Raw genomic sequence first — 15,450 nt, 5'->3', positions numbered from 1 at the left:
CCGTATTTTATCAGTTGCTTAGTTGTAAAAATACGTGAGATCGGTAAGGTTCCTTATTTTATTAGTTGCTTAGTTAGAAAGTACTTAAGATTGGTAAAGTTCTGTATTTTATTAGCTTCTAAGTTGGAGGAGAAGTACTTAAGATCGGTGATATTCTATACTTTATTGGCTGCTTAGTTATAAAGTACTTCAGGTCAGTGAGGTTCTTAGTTGGAAAGTACTTAAGATCAGTGAGGTTCTGTATTTTATTAGATAGCTGCTTAGTTGGAAAAATTGCTTAAGATCAATGAGGTCCTGTGTTTTGTTAGCTGCTTAGTTGGAAAGTTATTAAGATTGGTGAAGTTCTGTTCAAATTATTGACGTAGTAGGTGCTGATCTTTGCGGACGGCAGACAGATGATGATGACTCCATTGCAGGTGACCAGTAAGTTGCTGCAGACCGGTGTAATGCCGCTGAAGGGCGCTGTAGCCACCTCCTCCACACACGGCACAGGGTCCTTTGCCGTGAGTCCTCTTTCTTAACCCAGGCTTTTTTTTTCTCTTGACACTTTGTTTTATCTGATAATTATTTGTTCACTTGAAAACACATTCACGTGCACGAAGGACAACACCAGAATTCACAGCGAAGTTACAGTCCGTTACGTCAATGAACATAGATATAAACATATATATTTTTACATATACATTCACAAACACGCATTCATAATTATATACTTACCTAGATACATACACAGTGTTATCCATACCTACCTACCTACCAACTTACCTACCTACATACATACATACATGTACGATAGTCGTATCTGACTGTGACCACCAGAGCAGCAGAGGAGGCAACTGCTGTCCCGACAATCAGCGCTAGAATTTGGTAATAGTTGAGAGTGTCTTGCCCAAGTTACATCCCCACTCTCTAGGCCAAGAGGGTTTCAGGACAGTTGGCGTTGGGATTGTTCCCAAAGGCCCACTAGCCCCCAAGGCTGCAGCACCAAGAGCCAGTGCAATTTTGCCTCCTAGTTTAAGAGACTCGGTCCTTCACAAAAAACATAAGCTTTAAATGATTTCCGATGGCAAAGGAGAAACCATTGATAATACGGCTCTCACTTTGCTCCTTGCCTAACTACATACATACATACATGCATCTCTCTCTCTCTCTCTCTCTCTCTAATATATATATATATATATATATATGTGCATATATATATACATCTCTCTCTCTCTCTCTCTCTCTATATATATATATATATATATATATATCTGTGTGTGTGTGTGTGCAGCTCCCCCATCTACTGCTGATGAACGGTGGAGTGTTGTCACGTGCTCAACCAACCAGTGAGTTCCTTCATGTTTTTGCCTTGACTTTCTCTGGCAGTCAGTTTCTTTGTTGTCCCTGTCTGTCTGTCACTGTATCTTTATCTCTGTCTCTGTCTCTCTGTCTCTCTCTCTGTCTGTCTCTCTGTGTCTCTCTCTCAGAACATTGACAAGAATGAATTTCCGTATATCTTGAGAAACAGAATATGCGGCATTTATCCACACAAACATTGGAGGCCGTATCGACAGAGAAGAATTATTACACAAGTCCCGCACTCAACCAAACATAAGCCCTTTTTTCTTTTCTTTTACTCGTGGCAGCCCCAGTGAAAGAAACGGCGTATTCGGAACAGGGAAGCACCGAGAAACCCAACACCGTGTACCTGGGAACCAACACCACTGGGTAAAAAAAATAAAATAAAATAAAAAAAAAATCAACCACCAACCATTGTGTATGAACTTTTTGGGGGGTGGGAGTGGGTGGAGGTGGAGGAGGTTAGTGGTGGGCCTTCTACAAACAGTCCAAGAAGTTGGTATTTATATATGTCGGGCTTCTTTAATTTTTCTTGTTAATCAGTCAGTCAGTTACTAATGAATTAATTGATTTATTCATTTGTTTGTTAATTTATTTATTCATTTAGTCGTCGTTTGTTGTTGTTGTTGTTGTTTTGCTGCTCCATCATGTGCAGTTTCAGTGGCACTATGCCCTCGTCGCTCATTCCGAGTCCCCCATAGACAGCCACATTCTCGTTCATCCATTGTAGTCCCAGCGCCGGCAGATCAAAAGGAACTATCGATGTTAGGTCGTCGGGACGCCACACTCCAGTGGAGGCCCTGCACTGCTGCTGAGTCACTTCGGTGGTGTTCAGTAGTGTCTGTTATGTGACAGAATACACAGGGCACCTCTTATTAAGTCCCCCACACCCCCTTCCATCATACTGACGACAATAATCGCTTTTTCATGGTGCCAGAATAAATCAGCGTATCCACTATAGAATGGGAACTGTCACCACATCCTTCCAACGACACACCCTCATGAATCTACTGAAACTGAAGACTGTGCTGGAACTCTCCCCAAACATGGAAGTAGAGGTGGATTGAAACTGTTGTCACCATGAGAACATGACAGAAACGTCCACAGAGTATACCTACCAGGTATATTATTTTTCTATATTGAAGATGATGATGATGACGACGACGACGACCCTACTATAGGGGTCCATTTTGGGTTTGGGGTTACGTGAAAAGGCTAAACGCTTCCTTTCATGATATCCTGGCGTTAACCAGGCCCGAGCGATACAGACACTTGTATTATTGATCAGGAAATTTAAGCAACACACACAAAGGCGCATCCGTGAAGTGGATGATACTCGACTATGTGGTCCCAGTCTTTTCGTTTAAGCCCATAGCATTTTTAACTCTGGGAAGGAGCTAGCCGCGGGCCGAAATAAAACCCACCTCCGCTGGGAATCAAACCCGCATCCTCCCAGTCTTAAGCTAACCACTTTTCCACGGCGGCTGGATGCTTTATTTTCCTTTCTTATAAAAAAATCATAACCCATATGAAAACATTAAAGCATTATCATCACAAACAGGCGCACACACACGCACACACACATGCACACGCTCACACACGCACACGCTCACACACGCACACACACACACACACACACGCGCGCGTACATACATCCACACGCGCATGTGTACACACATTTACATACGCGCGCGTCTACGCACACACAGCATATACACTAAAAGTTATTTTCCCATTTTGTTTTCATTGTACCACAAAACCCTTCAATGTTCCATCCTCAACACCCCAACCCCTTTGTTCCGTCTAAAATCACCCTTTGTGAAAAGAATAAAAATAAATGAACAACAACCACTGGATAAAACAAAAAGGATGTGACCAGATTCCAGTCTGCCTTGGTGGATACATTTTTGTTTCAATCATTTTACCATTTGGATACATGTAGGTATACTGACATTTTAACCTTATTTTGATGAACTAATTTGCTTGTTTTGTTTTTCTTTGTTTTATTTCGTTTCGGGTTAATATTTAATACAACCCTATGGTAAGATCTCCGGGCCTGATCAGTGCGTTGTGTTTATGAGTAAGTCAGGCATTTGTTGTTTTAAATAAAAAAAATATTAAAAAAAAAAATTTCAAGCATAGGTCTATTTGGTACAGCGTGCATGAATCGTCCACACTTTTCCACGCGCACTGGTTGAGTACGGCTCCTGTCTGTGTGCTGTCTCTGTCTGCATGTCTGTGTGTGTCCGTGTTTGTCTGTCTCTGTATGTGTGATCTTTGTCTCACACTATCTTTTTGCAGTTGAAGCAGCAGTTGTACTATCATCTTTCTTTTATTTACTTATATATATATATGTATATATATATATATATATATATATATATATATATATAATATTAGCATTAAAATTATTGCTATTATTATCATTATCAGCACTATCATTATCATTGTTTTTAATTATTATTATTATTGTTGTTGTTATCATCATCATTCATTATTATTATCATTAACAGTCTTTGTTTTCATTATTTTGTTTTTTCCCAGGTCTGACGGCAGAGCGACATTCACAGTGACATTGCCGGAAAGCGTGACCACGTGGTCAGTGACGGGATTTGCCTTCGATGACGCTGGTCACGTGGCTGTTGTCGACCAACCGCTGCAGGTCTGTCTTAGCCTTTCACGTTTAAATCACGAAGAGGAGGAAGGTGGAAGAATGGTGGAGACGCTCATCTGCCAGTACAGACAGTCCGTGAGGGCCTGGGGTCGAATCCCACTCTCGCCCTTTCTCCCGGGTTTGACTGGACAATCAAACTGAGCGTCTAGTCATTTGGATGAGACGATAAACCGGGAGCCCGTGTGCAGCACGGACGTGGCGCACTGAAAAAGAACCCATGGCAGTGAGAATGTTGTCCTCTGGCAACGTTCTGGAGGAGAAATCCACTCTGATGGGCACATAAGTAATAGAATGCATGTACTAAGCGCTTTGGGTTATGCTGCTGGTCAGGCATCAGTCTAGCAGATGTGGTATAGCGTATAATTAATTATGGATTTGTCCGAACGCAGTGATGACTCCTTGAGAAATTGAAAACTGAACTATGAAGACACGTAACCACCTCCACCCCCACCTGCACACCTTGTAACAAAATTAACAGCAGCGACATGTCCAACAATCCTGACATTGTCACGTTCATCTGCAACATTGTATTAAATCATTATAGCAGGCAGCATCACCTATGTGCCCTTCAATATCTTTTTTCATATTTCATATACATTCTGGTGTAACTAGAACCTTCTATTTTCTCAGATGGTTTTTCAGGCGCCTGCGATAGGGATAACCAGCAGGGAAACGAAGACTTAACAATGGTTGACATCGTAATAATGGTTTTCATTTTTGGTCGTGTTTTGCTCTTGCGTATTATTTTTTAGTGTCATCAATCACTTGGAAACTTTCTTTCGAATACATGCATATCACAGGCAAAATGTAGAACAGAATATTGTATCAGTAATTGCATAATAAATTATGTTTAATGAAAATCATATAACTTGAGAAGGGATTCCACATGTATTTTTCATCAGCATTTTTTTTAACTGAAGTTACCAATTTCAAATTTATGATAACAGAATCATTCAACATGGACATTCTTTGCATCTTGCAGTGCATCGGATGCGATGTCCTTTTAATCTTTCATTGTCATTTGTTTGGTGAAATCAATTTGAACTAAAAGCCGCCGTTGTAGAATCAGATGGCTGTGGACTTCTGACCAAGCCTTCACCAGTGTCCTGGATTCGAGGCATCATTCGGGCATGGTGTTGTGTCCTCGGGAAATGAACATTACTCCTATTTTCCTCACTCCATCTAGGTGTGAATCAGTACCTGACTTCGGTTGGGGAAGGTTAGAATGGTGGAAGGAGAGGGAGAGATTTTGGCTACGTCCTGTGCTGAGCCCCAGACACATCGGATATCAATTCACAGCCCCGATGGCCGTAAAAAGGCTGTGATATACTGAACCTGCTTAACCCATTTGAACATGAAACACGTCGTTCAGAAATGGACTACGTTGCTCCATAACAATAATTTTTAGGGCTAAGCACACTCAGTGTTTTACATATCTCTAATACCCCCTCCCCCCCACCCCCCAAATCCCCCCGCCTCCCTCTTTGATGTTCGATTTTATATTTTTGTTGTTGCTGTTGTTAGTACTATGATCATTAGTGGTAGTAGTAGTAGTAGCATTATCGTTGTTGTTGCTGTTGTTAGAACAATGTTCATGCCCCAGAATTGGGGACATTTTTTCTCTGTGTTTCAGTAATCGATGATGATGGTGGGGGTGATTAAGATGCTGCTATGGAGGCCAGTTTAGTTTTGGGACTATTTAGCAAGGCTGTGCTCTCATCGTAGGCTGTACTTATCCCGGCGTCAACCAGGCTGAGAGACACAAGACACCTGCAGTGTTAGTCAGGAAAATTGAGAGCAGAACTCCTAAAGTCGAGTCCGTGAGGTAGATTTCCCTCGACTAATGGGTCCCAGTCTTCCCATTTGAACCCATAGAGCTGGACACGGGGTGAAGAAAAAAAAAACCCTCTGGTGAAGATCGAACCCGTGTCCTCCCGAGTCCCCAGTCCGCAACACTAACCACTTCGCCACGGCGGCAGCAAGAGATTGTTCATGGCAGTTGACTGCCGGCTGCACTGTTTTACTTTCAGATCGATGCTGTCTATGAGGTGTATGGGGAGCTGTTGGGGCCTGACCACGTGGTTTCCGGTGAACAGGTGGTGCTGACCGCTTTTGTGCACAACGCCAGAAACAGTGATTCACAGGTGTGTGTAGTTAGTTGTGTGGAGAGACAGAAGGAGGGAATATGACTTAATGCCCCGTCACACTGACTGGTAATTGCTGATGCTGTACCATTTAGGGACTGGCCCAAAGCAGACAAGAGTGACAGTTCTTTGTCGCTGTCCCCGAAGGAGGAAGGTGGCAGAATGATTAAGACCCTCATCTGCCAATACACAGAGTCCGTGAGGGTCTGGGTTTGAATCCCGCTCTCGCCCTTTCTCCCAGGTTTGACTGGAAAATTAAACTGAGCATCTAGTCAGTCGGGTGAGACGACGAACCGACTTCCCGTGTGCAGCAAGCACTTGGCGCATTGGAAAAAGAACCCATGGCAACGAGAGTGTCATCCTCTGGCAAAGTTCTCTAGGAGAAATCCACTGTGATAGGCACAAAAATATATAAGCATGCAGCAAGGCTTGACTAAGCGCGTTTGGTTATGCTGCTGGTCAGGCATCTGCCTAGCAGATGTGGTGTAGCGCATATGGTTTTGTTCGAACGCCTCCTTCAAAAACTGAATCTGCCCTCCACACCAGAAGGCATACAAGGCAGTAAGTCAGTCTCGTCACACGTGCTGGTGGTTGTCAAAATCCATGCATCGTTAAATTATTATCTTTCACTTTTGAATGTAATCATTTGAAAATAAGAGAAAGATGAGAGGGGAAGGGTGAGGGTGGAGAGTTATATAATGAGTTTGTGAAAACAGGATATGGGGAGGGCAGAATCAGAGATGAATATTTGAAATACAAAGATGTATAACTAAAGAATGTTACTTAATGGAGTTCGCAAAGGGGAAGTCGGTAATTTAACGAGAGAAAAAAACTGATCATGAATGTTGAAAAACGTCTAAAACGTTCCCAGTCAGATGGGAAACAAACACAGAGAAAATTCTTATATTTGTTTCAATCATTTGCCTCCCGTTGATCATTCATTATATTATGTCTCATTGCATTTTCTTATTTGTTTGATCTACTTCTTTTCTGTTTATAATCATGTCTTATGCATGCGTAGGGTAGGCTCTCAAGGCCTTATCTGCGCGTTGGGTGTCCATGCTGGTCAGGCATCTGCTCCTTTTTAATTTTTTTTATGTATTTGTTCGTTTGTTGTTCTTGTATTTTCAAGCTGATCAGTATGCGGGTTTTGACATCTCCCTGACATGAAACTGAGAGACAGACAGAAAAGGGGGAGTGGGTGGAAAGGGGAAGGAGGGATGCAGGGGAATACGTGACGCACTGGGGTGAAAGAATTTCTGTTGACAAAAGATAATACCCTGTGTTTTGTCATTCGTATTTTTTTAATTTGTTTCTTTATGTGTGTAGTGTGTGTGTGTGTGTGTGTGTGTGTGTGTGTGTGTGTGCATTTGCAATGCTTGTGTCAGTGTGTGCGTTTGTATGTGTGTGTGTGTGCGCGCGAGCATGCCGCGTGGTCCGCGTTCTCTAAGCGGGACCCATGTACGTTCCTGTTTTTGTTTCAGTCGTAAGCCTTCAACTCAGGCTCTTTTCCTTGACGACTTTATTTGCAATATATTTACTCTTTTCGTTGTATCATTTTATTTCATTTTTGTGTCAGTGGTATACACAAAGCAAGGACAAAGCCCTGATCTGCGCGTTGATTAATGCGAAGCTCAGGCATCTCCTGGGGGGGGGGTTTCCCGCCGTTAATGGCAGATGTGGTATAGCGTATTTGGATCTGTCCGCACGTTCAGACACCATCTTGAAACGAAACTAAAACTGAAAGTGTCCGATCTCACCGACTAGTAGTGCAAGACTCCTGGACAGGACTGCTGGATAACAACTGTCATGACTGCCGTGTGCAGGTGACCTTGACCCTAAAGGCCAAGGCCAACGTGCAGACTCTTCAACTGTCAAACAACGCCACCTTCAGGGCAACTGCTGGGGATCAGCTCCAGACTGTGACGGTCTGCAGTCTGTGTGTGTGTGTGTGTGTGTCTGTCTGTCTGTCTGTCTGGTGTGTGCGCGTGTGTGTGTGTTTGTGTATGTGTGTGTGTGTAAGTGTCTCATGTGTTTGTGTGGGCGGGAGGAGGTGTCACAGTGTCTGTGTAATTTGTACGTGTACACACCTGCGCACACGCACGTGTGTGTGTGTGTGTGGTGTCAGTGTGTGTGTGTGTGTAAGTGTGTGGTTGGGGGGGGCGAGGTGTCACAGTCTCTGTGTATGAGCACGCACACAATGGTCAGTCGGATGTGCCCGCGTCTAGATGTGGGCATATCATGCAAAAGGCACACCGGTACGCTCCTGTCTTGCTCTGTGTCGTGTTGTGCCATATTACCTACATTTGCTTGTTTTGGCTTGTCGTGTCACCGCCTTTTCAAAGGGTATATACAAATTATTTCTTCTAACCTGTTTACAAACAACGGGAGTCATTTTCACAACATGCTGCCTACCTGGGCGGAGCCGAGCGAGAGCTGCCATCAAGCAGTCATTATTCATTTCCTGTGTCATCCAGCCATGCATCACACACACACGCACACGCACACACGCTCGCACGCTCGCTCGCACGCACCTTTATTAGAGGGGATTTTACTCTGAAATTTTGCCAAGGACAACTCATATTGCCGTGGATGGCAGAATGGTTAAGACCCTCATCTGTCAGTGCAGTGCCCTTGAGGGTCTGGGTTCAGTTCCCGCTCTCGCCCTTTCTCCCCAGTTTAACTTGAAAAATCAAACCGAGCGTCTGGTCATACGTACGAGACGAAAAAACCCGCATGTATCACGTGCTTGCCGCACTGAAAAAGAATCCATGGTAAAATGAGTTGCCCTCTGACAAAATTTTGTAGAAGAGACCAGCTCTGATAGGAACACAAATATATATATATATATATATATATATATATATATATATATATATGCTCTCAAGGCCTAGCTAATCGCGCTGGGTTATGCTGCTGGTCAGGCGTCTACCAAACAGATCGCACGAGCATACAGACATTATTAGTATTGCCGCCCTTTTTGTTGTTGCTGGTCTTGGTATCACGATCATTGTCAGTATTATCATTATTGTTATTAGTTGTTATCACATCATGAACATCGTCATCATCATCATTATCACAATTCTCCTCCTCCTCATCATCAACAGGTGCCAGCCAAGAACTCCAAGCAGGTGTTCTTCATGGTGACTTCCCCTGTGGGCACGCCCATCTACACCAGCACTGCTGAGGTGGAGCTGCTTGTCACAAGCGGGGCCTCAAAACAGACTGTGCCGTTCTCCTACACTGTGGCTGTGAGTAGACAGACAGACTGTGCCGTTCTCCTACACTGTGGCTGTGAGTAGACAGGCTGACTGTGCTGTTCTCCTACACTGTGGCTGTGAGTAGACAGACAGACTGTGCCGTTCTCCTACACTGTGTCTGTGAGTAGACAGACTTTGCCGTTCTCCTACACTGTGGCAGTGAGTAGACATATTGTGGCGTTCTCCTACACTGTGGCAGTGAGTAGACATATTGTGGCGTTCTCCTACACTGTGGCTGTGAGTTGACAGATTGTGACGTTCTCCTACACTGTGGCTGTGAGTTGACAGATTTTGACGTTCTCCTACACTGTGGCTGTGAGTAGACATTCTCCTACACTGTGGCTGTGAGTAGACAGACTGTGCCGTTCTCCTACGCTTTGAGTAATCAGACTGAGCAGTTCTCCTACACTGTGACTGTGCATAGACAGACAGACTGTGCCGTTTCTCTTACACTGTGGCTGTGAGTAGACAAACTGTGCCGTTCTCCTACACTTTGAGTAGGCACAGACTGTGTCGTTCTCCTACACTCTGGCTGTGAGTAGACAGACTGTGCTGTTCTCCAACACTGGCTGTGAGTAGACAGACAACCGTTCTCCTACACTGACTAGACAGACCATGCCATTCTCCTACCCTGTGAGAAGACAGACTGTGCCGTTCTCCAACACTGTGGCTGTTTAGTAGACAGACTGTTCCGTTTTCCTACACTGATGCTCTGAGTAGATAGTTTGTTCCATTCCCCTACAGTGTTGCTGTGAGTAAACAGATTGCGCCGTTCTCCTACACTTTGAGTAGACAGACTGTGCCATTCTCCTACACATTGTGTAGACTGTGCCGTTCTCCTACACAGTGGCCGTATGTAGATATACTGTGCCATTCTCCTACACTGTGGCTGTGAGTAGACAGACTGTGCCGTTTCTCTTATACTGGGTGTGAGTAGACAGACTGTGCCGTTCTCCAACACTTGAGTAGACAGACTGTGCCATTTTCCTCCACTTTGGCTGTGAGTAGACGGACCGTGCTGTTCTCCTGCACTGGCTGTGAGTAGACAGACTACCATTCACCTACACTGTGAGTAGACAGACCATGCCGTTCTCCTACACTGTGAGAAGACAGACTGTGACGTTCACCTACACTGATGCTGTGAGTAGATAGTTTGTTCCATTCCCCTACAGTGTTGCTGTGAGTAAACAGACAGTGCCGTTCTCCTACACTTTTGCTGTGAGTAGACAGACAGACCTTCACTTCTGATGTAAGATGGCCTAGCTAGAAAGGCTAATTCAGAATCTCTGTAGAAAATTCAACAGTTATGCTTTTTTTCTGGAAGTTTTGAAGATTTCAGGTATGACTTCCAGAACAGAATTGGCTTAATTGAGATGAGAATTAACAAGATACGTTTTGGTTCCATGGCCAGGGAGTTGGCCTGACACTTGTTATAACAGCATCTATTTGCCAAACACCCGTGGTGATAAAGTCTGTTGGCCGAACACTTGTATTGACAGTGGCTGTTGGCATGACACTTGTACAAACAGTGACTGTTACCATGACACTAGTTCTGACGGTGACGGTTACCATAACACTAGTTCTGACAGTGACTGTTGGCCTAACACTTGTTCTTACAGTGACTGTTCGCCCAACACTAGTTCTGAAAGTGACTGTTGGCCTAACTTAGGGTAGGGTCTGTTGGCCAAACACATGTTCTTACAGTGACTGTTGGCCTAACTTAGGGTAGGGTCTGTTGGCCAAACACATGTTCTTACAGTGACTGTTGGCCTAAGTCATTAAATGTCAGTGTCTGATGTGGTCCTCCTACAGCCTAGGGGGGTGGAGAAGACCTTCACCTTTTCTGACCTGACCCACGTGGACGGACACCTGAACAAAGACATCACCGTGGCCCATCCCTACCCAAAAACAGCCATGCCGGGTACAGTGGCCACCCGCCTCACTATGCAAGGTAAATCTCGTGATTTTGTTTTTGTTTTTGTTTTTCTTTCATTTCTTTTCACTGCAGACTTGAAATGCATGATTTCTATCTGTCTTAAAACTGCAACCAAACGCTAAATCCTGGCAACACAAACGTTATCCGGCAAAGAACCGATAACGACCCCAGGAAATCTTGCGGATCTGGATGCAAAACAAAATACACTGAAAATCAAATTAAATGAAACATCTCAAGTTTGGTCACGATCTGGAGATAATGTTTGATTTAAAATACATGCACCCTGTTACCAGTATGAGTATAAATTCTTTTTGGGTTCTGTTTTATCCAAACTTCATGATGACGAATTATTTTCAGAAGTATCTGGTCTGATCCATGTACGCTGTACCACATCTGCTTTAAATTCTAAAAAGAAAAAAAAGGGGGGTTGGAGGGAGCGTGTGATAAAAACATCTATGTTAGTAAAAGTAGCAACATTTAGTGAAGAGAAAAGATGGCGAACAGAATATGATATTTCCACTACTACTACTACTACTAGTACTACTACCACCACTACTACTACTACTGCTACTACTACTAGTACTAATGATGATAATTATAATGATGATGATGAATATGATAATTATAATAATGATTACAATTAAGATGATAATGATGATTACTTTTTAATAATAATCAGTATACATACATACAGTCAGATATATAATAATAATGATACTAGTACTAGTACTACTACTACTACTACTACTGATAACAACAACAACAATAATAATAATAATAATAATGCACATTTATTTAGCGCCTTCTCTCTCTACGAGCTCAGGGCACTTTACATGAAAGGAAAATATTACAAATTAGTAATTACAAATCATTCATTACCACTATTTCTATATATATATATTTTATATTCATTTATTTATTTGCTAATATATCATGTTGTATGTGTGTTGTACTTTAAAAAAAAAAAAGATAATCAATATACACACAGACAGACAGACAGACTTATTTATTGATGTATTTATGTATATGTGTGTATTCTTCATTTGTTTATTTATCTATTTATTTATGTCCTTATCACGCTGTATGTGTGATGTTCACCGATACAGAAAAATTCAGCGACCTGATGCTCCCCTTGGCGCTGGCGGAAAAGGACGTAATGGAGGAAGGGACGGAGTTAGCGGCCCTGCTTCACTTCGCTCTGCCTGTCCTGATGGCCAAATTCCGGCCTGAGGAGGGTCCCCAGCTGAAGGGTCCAATTGGACGAGGTGGGCTGTGTATGTGTGTCCTTGTATGCAAGTATGTGTGTATGATGGGAGCGGGCATTGGGGTTAATGTGTGTGGAGGAGAAGGGGTGAGGGGGAGGCGAGGGTGTTGTGGTGTGTGTACGTGCATGTTTGTATTAACGAACAAAAGATTGGACTCCATGGCATTGTATGCTACTGTCTCAACCATTAGTCAAATAAGGATTGATAGACCAGACATACAAAGAGGTAAATAGATAGATAGACTGGCAGACAGACCGGTAGATAGTGTATGTGTGTCTATGTCTGTGTCTGTAAAACGGATAAAACAAGACACATTTTCCAATTTTCTTCTGTCTGTTAATATTCTTTAAATGATCATATGAATGGCGTCATTTTCAGGCTATCAGAGGCTGGTGACGTTTTGGAGGGGAAGCAGTAGCGGGCGATATCCTGGCTCTACATCCGTCCGTGATTGGTACGGCATTTAACTCTGGGGGTGTTAGGAGTGTGTGCTTGCTTGTGTGTGTGTGTGTGTGTGTGTGTGTGTGTGTGTGTGTAAATGATCTTGTACCTTTATTGCTGCATTTACTCAAGTGTATTCTACAAGTAGCACAGGACCCCAAGAGGGTATATATGCCCCAAATTAACTCCTCCCTGTTGTTTTCCCCTTGTAATACACTGAGTTACGCTTTCTGGATGATTTTACTTTTTTTTTTTAATCTAAGGAGTGGGAGTCATGTCAGGACAAGGGTGGAGTCGACCCAGACTCACTCCATGCTGGAGTGATTTCAGGAATTGCCCAGAAAACAAAACTCCTTGGAGTTGATTTGAGAGTGGGGTCATTCTTGGACGTCACACCAACTCCTACCCAGGGCTGAGTGCGATAGAGGCTTGAACGGGAAGAACTGAGACCAAACAGTTGAGTGTCATCCACATCACAGGTGACGTCTTTTGGGGTGTTGCTCAAATTTACTTACCAACACTGCAGGTGCAGGTGTCTGGATCTCTCAGTGTGGATGACGTCGGTATGATCATATTATGAGAGAACAGCCTTGTCAAGTGGTCCCCAAACCAAAATTGACCCCGGTACCAGTATATCTTCTTCTTCACCCTGATCAACAGTTATAACATATAATAACACAGGAAAAAAAACCAGAAATATCTCCACATTCTGCGGCGCACCAAATGGCTTTTCTCCACGTGCAGGGTGGACATGACGGTCATGCAGGCCATGGCCATGGCCAAACCGCTGACCTACGTGGCCGACAGTCTGGTCACAGGGGTGCTGTTCAAATACTTCCAGACGTACGGCAGCAACAGCACTGTTATCCCCCCTAATCGGCTGCCAAGTGCGGCGGTGAGTGTGTTAGTGTGTGTGTATTTGTGTGTGTGTGTGTGTGTGTGTGTACCCCTCTCTTGCGTCAACTTCATTGGTTGCCCATCCAGTACAGAATCCAGTACAAAATTGCCATACTAGTTTATTGCTACTTTAATGGTTCCCTTCCATCTTTCTTTTCTTCTGTCCTTCACATTTACACTCCATCCCATTCTCTCAGGCCTTCTGGAGGAAAGCTCCTTCAAGTCCCCATAGTCTCTTTAAAGACGTTTGGTCAAAGGGCTTTTCAGTATGAAACACCTTCTGTCTGGAATTCTCTTCCTCTGGAACTCTGGCACTCACCAGCTCTGTCTTCTTTCAAAGGAAAACTTTGAACCCATCTGTTCAAAATGGCCTTTCGATGTGATGAAGCATAGTCCTCTCTGTCAGACTCCTCCCACCCCTCTACACTTCCCTTGTGTCCTGCCTCCATTGGTGTATTCCTGTGGTGTGTGTGCTTGTGGGTCGGTGTTTGCTCTGTGTGTGTGTGTGTGTGTGTGTGTGTGTGTGTGTATTTTGCCTCTTTTTCCTGTGATCATTCGTATCTGCAATTTGTAGTATTGCATTGTTGTATAGAGATTTTGTTTTCCCACTTCTGTGTTCTCATGTGCTCTTGTGTGGTATAATACACTATTGTATATGTATTGTCTCATGGTAGGCACTTGGAGCCCATTAAATGGGAAGTTTGCGCCATATCAGTACAATATATTATTATTATAATAATTATTGTTATTATTAATATTATTGTATTTGTATTTCTTTTTATCACAACAGATTTCTCTGTGTGAAATTCTCCCAGGGAGAGCGCGTCGCTACACTACAGCATCACCTATTTTTCGGAATTTTTTCCTGTGTGCAGTTTTATTTGTTTTTCCTATCGAAGTGGATTTTTCTACATAATTTTGCCAGGAACAACCCTTTTGTTGCTGTGGGTTCTTTTACGTGCACTAAGTGTATGGTGCACACGGGACCTCGGTTTGTCATCTCATCCGAATGACTAGCGTCCTGACCACCACTCAAGGACTAGTGAAGGGGGAGAAAATATCGGCGGCTGAGCCGTGATTCGAACCAGCACGCTCAGATTTTCTTGCTTCATAGGCGGTCGCGTTACCTCTAGGCCATCACTGTATAAACTGTTTGTTAGTATTATGTAAACTGTTTGTTTTGCAGAGTAAAGTGATGACCATAAAAGCCTTGGAAGCCTACTACAGCATCGCCATCCAAGACTTACACAACAATGTCAACGTTGTAAGTGATTCACTTTTCATTAAATCATTGTATTTCAAATAGTACATGGCTGTACAGTGACCAAGCCATAACCGCTGTACACGCTTTCGCAAAAAATAAGGTCATTGCGCGTATAGATAGAATGATGGGAAAAACAAGTACGATGTAAATCAAATTATTTTTTTTCAGGCAGTCTCGCCTTGTGCACTCAGGTGAACAAAGGAACATGGTCATTCCAATGACGCAAAT

The 15,450-nt window shown here is 43.3% G+C and overlaps 1 protein-coding gene across 1 annotated transcript in view; it reads left to right on the top strand.

The window, feature by feature from the left end:
• The window catches only part of LOC143283869 (CD109 antigen-like), a 45,693-nt gene that overhangs the window by 23,814 nt on the left and 6,429 nt on the right, over window positions 1–15,450 (top strand). Inside the window, exons 18-30 of the mRNA XM_076590248.1 lie at window positions 417–503; window positions 1,274–1,328; window positions 1,629–1,710; window positions 3,886–4,003; window positions 6,046–6,159; window positions 7,986–8,087; window positions 9,267–9,410; window positions 10,245–10,310; window positions 11,232–11,370; window positions 12,462–12,620; window positions 12,999–13,074; window positions 13,806–13,956; window positions 15,145–15,222. Of these exons, the coding sequence (XP_076446363.1) occupies window positions 417–503; window positions 1,274–1,328; window positions 1,629–1,710; window positions 3,886–4,003; window positions 6,046–6,159; window positions 7,986–8,087; window positions 9,267–9,410; window positions 10,245–10,310; window positions 11,232–11,370; window positions 12,462–12,620; window positions 12,999–13,074; window positions 13,806–13,956; window positions 15,145–15,222 (1,371 nt within the window). The remainder of the gene's footprint in view (window positions 1–416; window positions 504–1,273; window positions 1,329–1,628; window positions 1,711–3,885; window positions 4,004–6,045; window positions 6,160–7,985; window positions 8,088–9,266; window positions 9,411–10,244; window positions 10,311–11,231; window positions 11,371–12,461; window positions 12,621–12,998; window positions 13,075–13,805; window positions 13,957–15,144; window positions 15,223–15,450) is intronic.

Source organism: Babylonia areolata, chromosome 7 (assembly GCF_041734735.1).
Source record: "Babylonia areolata isolate BAREFJ2019XMU chromosome 7, ASM4173473v1, whole genome shotgun sequence".
Taxonomy (NCBI): Eukaryota; Metazoa; Mollusca; class Gastropoda; order Neogastropoda; family Buccinidae; genus Babylonia; species Babylonia areolata.
Note: the sequence above shows the minus strand (reverse complement) of the source record. Positions and strands in the feature narration are given on the sequence as shown.